This window comes from Ahaetulla prasina, chromosome 5 (genome assembly GCF_028640845.1).
Source record: "Ahaetulla prasina isolate Xishuangbanna chromosome 5, ASM2864084v1, whole genome shotgun sequence".
In the NCBI taxonomy this organism is placed as follows: domain Eukaryota; kingdom Metazoa; phylum Chordata; class Lepidosauria; order Squamata; family Colubridae; genus Ahaetulla; species Ahaetulla prasina.
In genome coordinates this window covers 3289087-3301797 of record NC_080543.1, presented here as the reverse complement: position 1 = coordinate 3301797, position 12711 = coordinate 3289087, and the positions used below count along the sequence as shown (strand labels likewise).

The window sequence follows — 12711 nt, the reverse complement described above, 5'->3', positions numbered from 1 at the left end:
GCTGTGGGGGGGAGGTTTATTTGCTCAGTCTGTCCGGGCATGGTGCCAGGACTGGGGGCTGAAGGCATGCCAGGCCATTCGTCTTCATTATCAGTCTCTGGCTCAGATAGCAGGAGATGGGAGGGGCCCAGCTGAGGAGAGGAGGGAGGGCGAGGCACAACAGGACGGGAGGCTGAGTGAGGGGTGAAATGCTCCCGGTTTGGTCCGGTTCGCATGAACCAGTAGTAAAAAAAAGGCACAACACCTGCATTGTTTTCCATGTGACCCTTCCTGGATTTCTTTGCAGAAGCCGGTGGGTGGGAAGAAGGACCGGTCGCTGTTCCTCTTCACGGACTTGCTGGTTTGCACTACGCTGAAGCGCAAGTCGGGATCTCTGCGACGGAGTTCCATGAGTCTGTAAGTACACGATAGCACTAAGACTTATATACCGCTTCAAGGTGCTTCCCAGCCCTCTCTAAGCGGTTTACAGAGTCAGCATAATTACCCCCAACAATCTGGGTCCTCATTTTATTGACCTTGGAAGGAGGTGTCGTGTCCCACTCCTCCTCTGACGGCCGGGTCTGGGAAGTCTGTCTCAAGCGTGGCCACGAAGCCTCTGCAGCTTTGCCAAATTCCTGTCAGAGTTCTCAGGGCAGGCAGGAATCCAAGGCGTGACTTCAGCAACCAGATGAGACTTTGCCTGACTCAAGGAATGCCAGAAAGCAGATCCTTTATATAGGCCATGGAGGGTGGCTCCATGACTCAGCACTTAACCAGGCCTGCTCCTCCCTGCCTTTTGCTGATGTCGCCTCTCCATTCTCCGGAAGCATGGATCTGTCCACTGTGTCTTTTCGTCCTCCTGATCTGCTGCCGGCAATTCTAGCACGTGGCTGGCTTCCTGCTCACATGCTATAGGAGGGAGGTTTGTTTGCTCAGTCTGTCCGGGCATGGTGCCAGGGCTGGGGGCTGGAGGCATGCCAGGCCATTCTTCTTCACTATCAGTCTCTGGCTCAGATAGCAGGAGATGGGAGGGGCCCGGCTGAGGAGAGGAGGGAGGGCGAGGCACAACAGGACGGGAGGCTGAGTGAGGGGTGAAATGCTCCCGGTTTGGTCCGGTTCGCATGAACCGGTAGTAAAAAAAAGGCTACTGGTTCGCCGAACCGGTAGTAAAAAATGTTTTTAAAAAAATTTCTGACAATCAGGTGAGCGTGGCACAATTGTCAGAACTTTTTTTAAAAAACATTTTTAGCACTATTTTACTACCGGTTCTCCAGAACCGGAAGTAAAAATGCTTTTAAAAGTTAAAAAAAAGGCTCTGATGATCCCAGCTGAACTGCGTGATCATTAGAGCCTTTTTTTTAAACTTTTAAAAGCATTTTTTTACAACCTATTCGGCCAAATAGGTTGTAAAAAAAATGCTTTTAAAAGTAAAAAAAAAAGGCTCTGATGATCCCAGCTGAGCTGCGCAATCATCAGAGCCTTTTTAAAAACTTTTAAAAGCATTTTTTACAACTTATTCGGCTGAATAGATTGCAAAAAAATGCTTTTAAAGTATTTTGTAATAGTACTGTTTATTTTATCTGCCTGTAAACCGCCCTGAGTCCTTCGGGAGAAGGGCGGTATAAAAATTTAAATAATAATAATAATAATAATAATAATAATAATAATAATAATAATAATAATAATAATAATAATAATAATAATAATAATTATTTAAAAAAAAGGCTCCGAAGATCGCCCGCCATAGCTCATCACACACACCCCGCGCGCTGTTCTACTTACCCCATGCCTCCTTTTGGCGGGCGGTCGCATGTCGCATTTGGTGCACAGTGCGCACTGCGCGTGCACACATGCAGTGCACGTTTGGCGCACAGCACATGCGCAGCCAGCGAACCGGCAGTAAACCGATTCAGATTTTACCACTGGGCTGAGTCAACCTTGATCCCAGAGAGATTTGAACTGCCAAATTCCAGGCAGCCGGCAGTTAGCAGAAGTAGCCTGCAGTACTGCGCTCTGACCACTGGATGGACTTCAACTCTCAGAATTCCCCAGCCAGCACGGTTTGAGCTCTGACTGCTCCTTGCAGAGCTGAAGAAACTTCTTGGATGAGAAGTGAAACGTCTTCGAAGAAAAACTAGAAAGTCCATTTGTTTCTTGAAAAAAAAAAAGCACATTTGGGTTGGCCACAGGTCACTTTTTCAAGTGCTACTGTAGCTTGAAGCAGTCACTAAACAAACGGTTGTAAGTCAAGGACGACCTGTATTAGATTCTTACAAGAAACTCTTCCCGGTAACAATAGTCAGCTTTTGTTTGGCCAGTTCTCAGTCTCCGTTTTTTTTTTCTTTCTGGGTTTTTTCTTTCCAGCTACACGGCAGCTAGCGTGATCGATACTGCCAGCAAGTACAAACTGCTCTGGAAAATGCCTCTGGAGGACGTAGAGATCGTGAAAGGTTTGTGGCGGCTGCTCTACTAGTGATATAGAACCCCTTGTGTAAAGGCTGCGGTTCTTAGAAGCAGTTTTCATCCGAAGAATAGAATAGAATAGAATAGAATAGAATAGAATAGAATAGAATAGAATAGAATAGAATAGAATAGAATAGAATAGAATAGAATAGAATAGAATTTTATTGGCCAAGGGTGATTGGACACACAAGGAATTTGTCTTGGTGCAGATGCTCTCAGTGTACATAAAAGAAAAGATACCTTCATCAAGGTACAACATTTACAACACAATTGATCATCAGTATATCAATATAAATCATAAGGATTGCCAGCAACAAGTTATAGTCATACAGTTATAAATGGAAAGAAATGGGTGATGGGAACTATGAGAAGATTAATAGTAGTGCAGATTCAGTAAATAGTTCGACAGTGTTGATGGAATTATTTGTTTAGCAGAGTGATGGCTTTCAGGAAAGAACTGTTCTTGTGTCTAGAAGGTGAGATTTCTCTCAAATCAAGATTGGCCGACTCGCAGGGAGAAAAAAACAGACTAAGATTGGCGGATGTCTTCTGCAGAACCGACACGATGAGGACTCACTGGCCATTTCGTTACCCAGCTAGTTAACGCTCTGCACTGATGAGGTTACCTAGTTGGGTCATGAAATGTCTGCAAGAAAACAGTTAAAGACACAGAGAGCACCAAGGACCCCAGCAGTCCTCCTCCTTCTCCTCTCTACATATCCCTCTCTCTTCTGGCACTGATGATGTTACCTATTTGGGTAATGAAATGTCTTCAAGACAACCACCCAGTCAGACCATCAGTTCCACAATTCTCCTCCTCTCTCCGTTATCTTTCGCCACCTCTCCCTCCTGTATAGCACCGATAATGTTCCCTAGTTTGGTAATGAAATTTCTGCAAAAAAGATATCCAAGCTCAGAGAGCACCAAGGACCCCACAGTCCTCCTCTTCCTCCTCTCCGTAAACCCCTCTCCCTTCTAGCACTGATGATGTTACCTACTTGGGTAATGAAATGGTATTCAAGAAACCCACCCAGTGCAGAGAGCATCAACAACAACTCCTCCTCCTCCTCTTCCCCCCCCCGCAAACCCCCCACCTTTCTAAAATGGATGATGCTCCCTAGTTAGATGGATGGATGGATGGATGGATGGATGGATGGATGAATGGTTGATAGATAGATAGATAGATAGATAGATAGATAGATAGATAGATAGATAGAAAGAAAGAAATAGAGATAGATGATAAATGATAAATAGATGATAGATAGATGACAGAAGATAGAAAGATAGATAGATAGATAGATGATTGATAGAGATGATAGATGATAGATAGAAATAGAGATAGATGAGAGATGATAAATAGATGATAGCCAGCTAGATAGATGATAGCTAAATAGATGATAGATAGATAGATAGATAGATAGATAGATAGATAGATGATAGATGATAAATTAGATAGATAGATAGATAGATAGATAGATAGATAGATAGATAGATAGATAGATAGATAGATAGATGATAGATTAAATTAGATAGATGATAGATGAGATAGATGATATAGATAGATAGATGATAGATTGATAGATGAGAGAAAGAGAGAGAGAGATAGATAGATGATAGACGATAGATGAGATAAATAGATATAGATGATAGATAGATGATAAATTAGATAGATAGATAGATAGATAGATAGATAGATAGATAGATAGATAGATAGATAGATAGATAGATAGATAGATAGATAGATAGATAGATAGATGATAGATGAGATAGATAGATATAGATAGATGATAAATTAGATAGATAGATAGATAGATAGATAGATAGATAGATAGATAGATAGATAGATAGATAGATTAGATTAGATAGATAGATAGATGATAGATGAGATAGATAGATGAGAGATTGATAAATGAGAGAGAGAGAGACATAGATAGATAGATAGATAGATAGATAGATAGATAGATAGATAGATAGATAGATAGATAGATAGATAGATAGATGATAGACGATAGATGAGATAGATAGATATAGATGATAGATAAATAGAAAGATAGATAGATAGATAGATAGATAGATAGATAGATAGATAGATAGATAGATAGATAGATAGATGATAGATGAGATAGATAGATATAGATGATAGATGATAAATTAGATAGATAGATAGATAGATAGATAGATGATAGATTAGATTAGATAGATAGATAGATGATAGATGAGATAGATAGATAGTATAGATAGAAAGATGATAGATTGAGAGAGAGAGAGAAAGAGATGATAGATGATAGATGAGATAGATAGATATAGATGATAGATAGATGATAAATTAGATAGATAGAAAGATAGATAGATAGATGACAGATAGATAGATAGATAGATTGATTGATTGATTGATTGATTGATTGATTGATTGATGATAGATTAGATAGATAGATGATAGATAGATGATAGAAAGAAGAAAGAGATAGATAGATAGATAGATAGATAGATAGATAGATAGATAGATAGATAGATAGATAGATAGATAGATAGATAGATAGAGATAGACAGATGATAGATAGATGAGATAGATAGATAGATGAGATAGATAGATGATACATAGAATTTTTTATTGGCTATTGGTCCAATCTATTGATTGGACATACAAGGAATTTGTCTTGGTGCATATGCTCTCAGTGTACATAAAAGAAAAACTAAGTTCATCAACAATCATAAGGTACAACACTTAATGATAGTCATAAGCAACAAATAAGCAATCAAATCCTATTAGAAAACAATCAATATAAATCATAAGGATACGGCAATAAGTTACAGTCGTAAGTGGAAAGAGATGGGTGACAGGAACGATGAGAAGATTAATAGTAATAGTAATGCAGACTTAATGAATAATTTGACAGTGTTGAGGGAATTATTTGCTTATTATGAGTTGAGTCATGAAATGTCTTCAAGGAAACTACCCAGCTCAGAAACCACAAAGGACTCTCAGCTACAGAAATCTATCAGCATATCAAGAATGTAGGCAAAATCTAGGGAAAGGGCCATTCAATTCCACCCCTTTCTCTCATAGATGACTTGATGGATCTATTTAGGACATACCAGCGGGAGGCCTTAAATGGATTATTATTATTATTATTTTTTCCCCTGCACACACAGGGAGCTGTCAGTCCAGCAACCGTGACAGCATCCAGAAAGCCATCGGTCGCTTGGACGAAGACCTCAGCACGCTTGGCCAAGTCAGCAAACTCTCAGAGACCCTCAGTTTCCCCCACCAGGTGAGACCATTTCCCCGTCAAAATGTTGGAGAAGGAGAGTTTTAAATGGGGAAAAAGAGAGAGAGAGAGAGAGAGAGAAGGAAGGAAGGAAGGAAGGAAGAGAAAGAAAGAAAGAAAGAAAGAAAGAAAGAAAGAAAGAAAGAAAGAAAGAAAGAAAGAAAGAAAGAAAGAAAGAAAGAAAGTAGGTAGGTAGGTAGGTAGGTAGGTAGGTTGGCCAAAACAAAGAGTCCAATTGAATCGGTAACTCATGCCTAAAACATTTTTAGCAAAATCACTACAGGTAGTCCTCAACTTATGAGCTTAGGAATTTTAAATTTTAATATTTTAAAGGGTTTGAATTTTAATTTATATTCGATACAAATTTTTAATGGGGTTTTTAATGGGGTTTTTTAACGCTATAAATGTTTTAAATCTTTTGCCAAATATATAATAAAGTTTTTTAATTTCTGTTTTTATCTGTAAATTGTCATTGTTTTATAGTGGCCGTGAACCGCCCTGAGTCCTTCGGGAGAAGGGCGGTATAAAAATCTAATAAATAAATAAAATAAAATAAAATCAAAAATGACCGCGGGGGAGCCCCAAATTTCTGTGGCTAAGCGAGACGGTTCTTGAGTGAGTTTTGCCCCGTTTTACGACTTTCCTGGCCACGTTTGTTAAGTGAATCCACTGCAGTACTTGAATTAGTCACACGGTTGTTAAGTGAATTTGGCTTCTCCCCCCACCATTGGCTTTGCTGGTCAGAAGGTCGCAAAAGGGGATCGCGTGACCCCGGGACACTGCAACCGTCATAAATGTGAATCAGTTGCCAAGCGTCTGAATTTTGAACATGGGGAGGCTGCAACGATCGTAAGTGTGAAAATCGGTCTTGAGTCATTCTTTTTAGACCGTTGTAACTTTGAACAGTCATTAAGTGAACGTTCGTAAGTCTGTTCCAGCCGTTCTGATTTTCTTGATACGATGAAGCAGGAGTTCCCAACCTTGGCCACTTTAAGCCTGGTGGACTTCAACTCCCAGAATACCCCAGCCAGCAAAGCTGGCTGGGGAATTCTGGGAGTTGAAGTCCACCAGGCTTAAAGTGGCCAAGGTTGGGGACCCTTGCGATAAAGGACTCTAAATTCACCTTTTGAATATCCCAGCTAAAAAATGGCTGGGATTCGATGGCTAAAAAAACGTGCCCCTCGTTCAAAATTAGACACTGAATTAAAACGGACTTTTCTGAGTTTTGAAAAATTCTCTTGACGATTGGATCAAAACTCAGCTCATTGAAATACGGGTCGTCCTCGACTTACGACTGCAACAGGCGAGCGGAGGGGGGGAACCAGAATTTCTGTGGCTAAACAAGGCAGTTAAGTTAAGTGCCTTGCACACAACTGCATAACCTTTTTTTTTTTGGACCACAGACGTTCAACAGGTCACTGCGGTCGTTAAGTGAATCATGTGGGGCTTAAGCGAATTCCGGCTTCCCCCCATTGGAATTTGCATGTTGGAAGTCGGCTGGGACGGTCGGAAAATGGGGATCACGTGACACACACACACACACACACCCCGGGGTTTCTGCAACCGTCATAAATATTTGCCGGTTGCTGAGTTTTGATCATACGACCACCAGGATGCTGCGATGGTCATAAACGCGAGGACCAGCTGTCCTCGTTATTTCATGGCCTTTGCAAATTTCGAACCTTTGCTAAACAGATCATTGTAAGTTGTTGGTGCTTGTTCTAAAATATTTTAAAAATTAAACCAGCCTCTTGCTGCCTCCTCATTGAAGCAGCGCTGAAATGAGTGACGGTCTTAAGGATGTAAAACTTTTCCTCCTGTACCGGTAGTCCTCGACTTACGACCGTCCGCTTAGTGACCGTCCGAAGTTACAACGGCATTGAAAAAAAAAGGTGACCTGGGAATGTTTTTCACAGTTATGGCCATTGCAGCATTCCCACAATCATGTGATCTCCGTTTGGATGCTTGCAAGCCGAGTCACATTTATGACGGTCGCAGAGTCACGCGATGCAACAAGCAAAATCAACGGGGAAGCCAGATTCGCTTAAAAACGGTGTTGCTAACTTAACGACCGCAGGGTTTCACTTAGCGAATGCAGCTAGAAACGGGGCAAAACAAATTTCCCACTTAGCAACCTAACCTTTGGGCTCAATTGTGGTCATAAATCGAGGACTACCTGTAGAATGACAAACGGGACTTTTTCGGTGGGTCACGTTGTTGTTCTTTAGCTTAGCAATATGACCTGCCCCTAAAAGCCCCATTTGTAAGTTCTTTTTTGTCAGGGTTCCAAGTAATAAATCAAGGCTCCGAGGCAATTGAATTCCTCAAAGATTACTTTGATTGGAAATATCGTATTATTGGCACATATCTGAGGAAAACCGACTCTGAAAACTCCTGCGGTTTTCACCTCATGAAAAGTAAAAAGGTTTTTTACTTTCTCAAAACAAATCAGTCACACGGTCCAATCACGGTGCGATGTGGCAACCGGAGGGCATCACTCCGCCTTCTTCCGACCAGGTGCGAGAATGACCTTGGTTCCCAAGAGAAAGTATTTTGCTTTGCCTACAAAAATCCCCTCTATCTCAAATCCCCCCTCCCTGACCCTCAGCTCCAGTATGTGGCAACGCTGAATAGAATAGAATAGAATAGAATAGAATAGAATAGAATAGAATAGAATAGAATAGAATAGAATAGAATAGAATAGAATTTTTTATTGGCCAAGTGTGATTGGACACACAAGGAATTTGTCTTGGTGCATATGCTCTCAGTGTACATAAAAGAAAAGATACATTCATCAAGGTACAACATTTACAACACAATTGATGGTCAATATATCAATATAAATCATGAGGATTGCCAGCAACAAGTTATAGTCATACAGTCATAAGTGGAAAGAGATTGGTGATGGGAACTATGAGAAGATTAATAGTAGTGCAGATTCAGTAAATAGTTTGACAGTGTTGAGGGAATTATTTGTTTAGCAGAGTGATGGCGGACAAAGTGGCTTCGGTCAAACTAGCTTCAGAGTTGACACTTTTGGTCTACTTAGAAAAACACCGGCTCAGGGTGACCTTGCCGGGTTGTTGTTTTTTTCACCATCCCCCCAACCATGGAACTCGCATTACTCGCAGGTTTTTGAGATTCCCACCGCTCTCCTTCTGATCTCTGCTCTCTTCTTCAGACCCTGGATGACGTCATCAAGGATTTAATGGCCGCCATCCACCGGGAACTAACCGAAAAGCAGTCCATGTCCTTCAGCCTTTCCTTCCCCCCCAACAAAATGGAACTCACCGTGACCAAATCCGACAGCACCGATTCTCACATTTTTGAATTTCCCAACCCGGACGCACGGCACAGTTTTGAACAGGGTTTCGAGGACGCCAAGAGGAAGCTAGGTAGTTTATAATGATGGGTTTGGCACCGGCGTTAGAATGACCTGCCTTCTAACTTTCCTGACCGTTCTCAATGCTCCTTCCTTACCCGCCCGCGCACACCCCGCAGGTAGAAAGCTAGCAGCTCACCATGAAAATGTCTCTGCCATGCGCTTCCTGATATGCTGGTTTTCTACGAACGGGGATAAGAGGCCGGTTGGAGAAGACTTGCTCAACGGTTTCTTCAATCTGGATAATGCTACAAACTTGTTGGGGTTTATTAATTTACTTTAACTTTTAATTTACTTTAAAGGAAGATTAGAAACAAGGGGAGATTAAAAACATGTTAAAAGGAGAAAAATTACATACAATAAAGTAAAATAAATGAACAAGTGATCTGTATTATATAGATGGTTCTCTAATAGATATATTAGAGAACCATGAAAACTGTGGTTCTCTAATATATTATGGAGAGGCAGTTTGGTGTAGTGGTTAAAGCATCAGGCTAGAAACCAGGAGACACTGAGTTCTAGTCCTGCCTTAGGCGTGAAAGCTGGCTGGGTGACTTTGGGCCAATCGCCAGGAGACGGTGAGTTTTAGTCCCGCCTTAGGCATGAAAGCTGGCTGGGTGACTTTGGGCCAATCACTAGGAAACGGCGAGTTCTAGTCCCGCATAGGCATGAAAGCTGGCTGGGTGACTTTGGGCCAATCACTAGGAGACGGTGAGTTCTAGTTCCGTCTAAGGCATGAAAGCTGGCTGGGTGACTTTGGGCCAATCACTAGGAGACAATGAGTTCTAGTCCCACCTTAGGCATGAAAGCCAACTGGAGGACTTTGGGCCAATCACCAGGAGTCTGGGAGTTCTAGTCCCGTCTTAGACATGAAAGCCAGCTGGGTGACTTTGGGCCAATCACCAGGAGACGGTGAGTTCTAGTCCCGCCTTAGGCATGAAAGGCAGCTGAGGGACTTTGGGCCAGTTTCTCTCTCAGCCCAACCTACCTCACAGGGTTGTTGTTGTGGGGGAAGACAGGAGGAAGGAGGATTAGGTATGTTCACTGCCTTGAGTTATTTATAAAGAAATAATAGAGGTAGGATTAAAAAAAAGAAATATTGATTTTTTTTAAATGAAATTATAAAATGTATTATAAAACTAAAAATCTGTCTTACGTTTCGTTATATGCAGCTTCTAACAAAAACTGTCTGGACCCTGAGTTCCTGAAGGCTATTCCCATTATGAAAACACGGAGTGGGATGCAAGTAGGTGCAGAATTTCTCATTCCAATCCAGAGTTGTTGTTTTTTCTCTCTCGCTGATTTACAGGTTCTGCAGTACACTACGAAGTTACTCTTTTCACCTGCCCAGCACTTAAAAGGCCCTTTAATGCAATCCACTTGATTTCATTGCCTTGCCATTGAAGAATAGAATAGAATAGAACAGAATTAGAGTAGAGTAGAGTAAAGTAGAATAGCATAGAATAGATTAATAAATATGGAATGGAATAGAGGGTAGGATAGGATAGGATAGGATAGGATAGGATAGGATAGGATAGGATAGGATAGGATAGGATAGGATAGGATAGGATAGGATAGGGGTAGGGTAGGGTAGAATGGAATGGAAGAATAGAATAGAATAGAATAGAATAGAATAGAATAGAATAGAATAGAATAGAATAGAATAGAATAGAATAGAATAGAATAGAATAATAAATATGGAATGAAATAGAGGATAGGGTAGGGTAGGGTAGAATAGAATAGAATGGAAGAATAGAATAGAATAGAATAGAATAGAATAGAATAATAAATATGGAATGAAATAGAGGATAGGATAGAATAGGATAGGATAGGATAGGATAGGGGTGGGGTAGGGTAGGGTAGGGCAGGGTAGAATGGAATGGAATGGAATGGAATAGAATAGAATAGAATAGAATAGAATAGAATAGAATAGAATAGAATAGAATAGAATAGAATAGAATTTTTTATTGGCCAAGTGTGATTGGTCCTCGACTTATGGCCACAGTTGAGCCCAAAATTTATGTCGCTAAATGAAGACATTTGAGTTTTGCCCCATTGTATGACTTTTCTTGTGACAGCCGTTAAGTGAATCACGGCAGTTGGTGACCCGGTTGTTATGTGAACCTGGGTTCCTCATTGACTTTGCTTATCGGAAGGTCACAAAAGGGGATCGCAGGACCCCAGGGCACACTGCAACCGTCATAAATACGAGCCAGTTGCCAAGCCTCCGATTTTTAATCGGGCGACCATGGGGAGGCTGCAATGGTCGTAAGTGTGAAAAACAGCCGTAAATCACATATTTTTTCAGTGCTGTTGTGACTTTGAATGGACACTAAATGAATTGCTGTAAGTTGAGGACTACCTGTATTAAATTAAACTTTAAGAAAGTTTGGACCCCCTTGAAAGACTTCAACTCCCAGAATTCAATTGCTGCCTGGGGGAATTCTGGGAATTGAAATCCACCCATCTTTAAGTTCCTGTGGTTGAGAAATATGGGTTAGAACAGTATTCCCATTTTTTTTTTTAAGATTGGTGGACTTCAACTCCCAGAATTCAATTGCTGGCTGGGGGAATTCTGGGCATTGAAGTCCACCCATTGCTGAGGTTGAGAAATACTGTTTAGAGCAGTTGTTTCCCATCCTTTTTAAGATCCATGGACTTCAACTCCCAGAATTCAATTGCTGGCTGGGGAATTCTGGGCATTGAAGTCCACCCAGGGGTGGGCTGCTGGGGGTTCGCAGGGGTTCGGGAGAACCTCTAGCTAAGATTCTGTGCAGTTCGGAGAACCCCCAAATCCGACTCCTGGTTGGCCCCGTCCACCCTGCCCCTCCCCTCCCAGGAGTCCCCATTCGGCCCATTTTGGATGCAGATAAGTGCAGAGCACATGCAGAGATTTGGGGAGAGTGAAAAACGGGCGTACCGGAAGTTCAGTACTGTTTCTGGCCTCCAGAGGGCCTCCGGAGCCTGGGGAGCCCATTATCACCCTCCCGGAGGCTTAAGAAAAGCCTCCAGAGCCCGGGGAGGGCAAAAAATGCCCCCCCTCCCCACCCCCGTGCTGCAGGAGGCTGACTAGGCCACGCCCACCCAGCAACCGGGCAGAGAACCCCTTGCTAAAATTTTTGAAGCCCACCCCTGAGTCCACCCATTGCTGAGGTTGAGAAATCTGGGTTAGAGCAGTATTCCCCATCCTTTTTAAGATTGGTGGACTTCAACTCCCAGAATTCAATGGCTGCCTGGGTGGGTGGAGAATTCTGGGAATCGAAGTCCACCCCTCTCCCAGTTCCTCCAGCTTACAGGCAGGAAGTCCTGAAGAGCAAGACCCCACCCGCTCCCCTCTTTGTCCTACTTGCCAACGAAGATCTTCAGGGCGACTTGTTTTGATGTTCCCCCCTCCTCTCCAGTTCTCCTGCGCCTCCCCCAGCCCCAGCAACCTGGAGAACGCCTACGAGGTCTGGGTCTGCAACAGCGACGGTTACGTGGGTCAAGTGTGTCTGCTGAGCATCAGGAAGGAGCCCATCGTGGAGGCCTGCATCGCCGTCTGCTCCGCCCGGATCCTGTGCATCGCCTCCGTGCCTGGTCTCAAGAGGACCTACAGGTAGCAGCCCTGCCAGCCCACCT

General features: G+C 42.4%; 1 protein-coding gene across 1 annotated transcript in view; it reads left to right on the top strand.

The window, feature by feature from the left end:
* ARHGEF17 (Rho guanine nucleotide exchange factor 17) overlaps positions 1-12711 on the top strand; it is a 153167-nt gene that overhangs the window by 118379 nt on the left and 22077 nt on the right. The window contains exons 8-13 of the mRNA XM_058184923.1: positions 287-396; positions 2344-2429; positions 5596-5714; positions 8893-9106; positions 10266-10339; positions 12495-12688. Of these exons, the coding sequence (XP_058040906.1) occupies positions 287-396; positions 2344-2429; positions 5596-5714; positions 8893-9106; positions 10266-10339; positions 12495-12688 (797 nt within the window). The remainder of the gene's footprint in view (positions 1-286; positions 397-2343; positions 2430-5595; positions 5715-8892; positions 9107-10265; positions 10340-12494; positions 12689-12711) is intronic.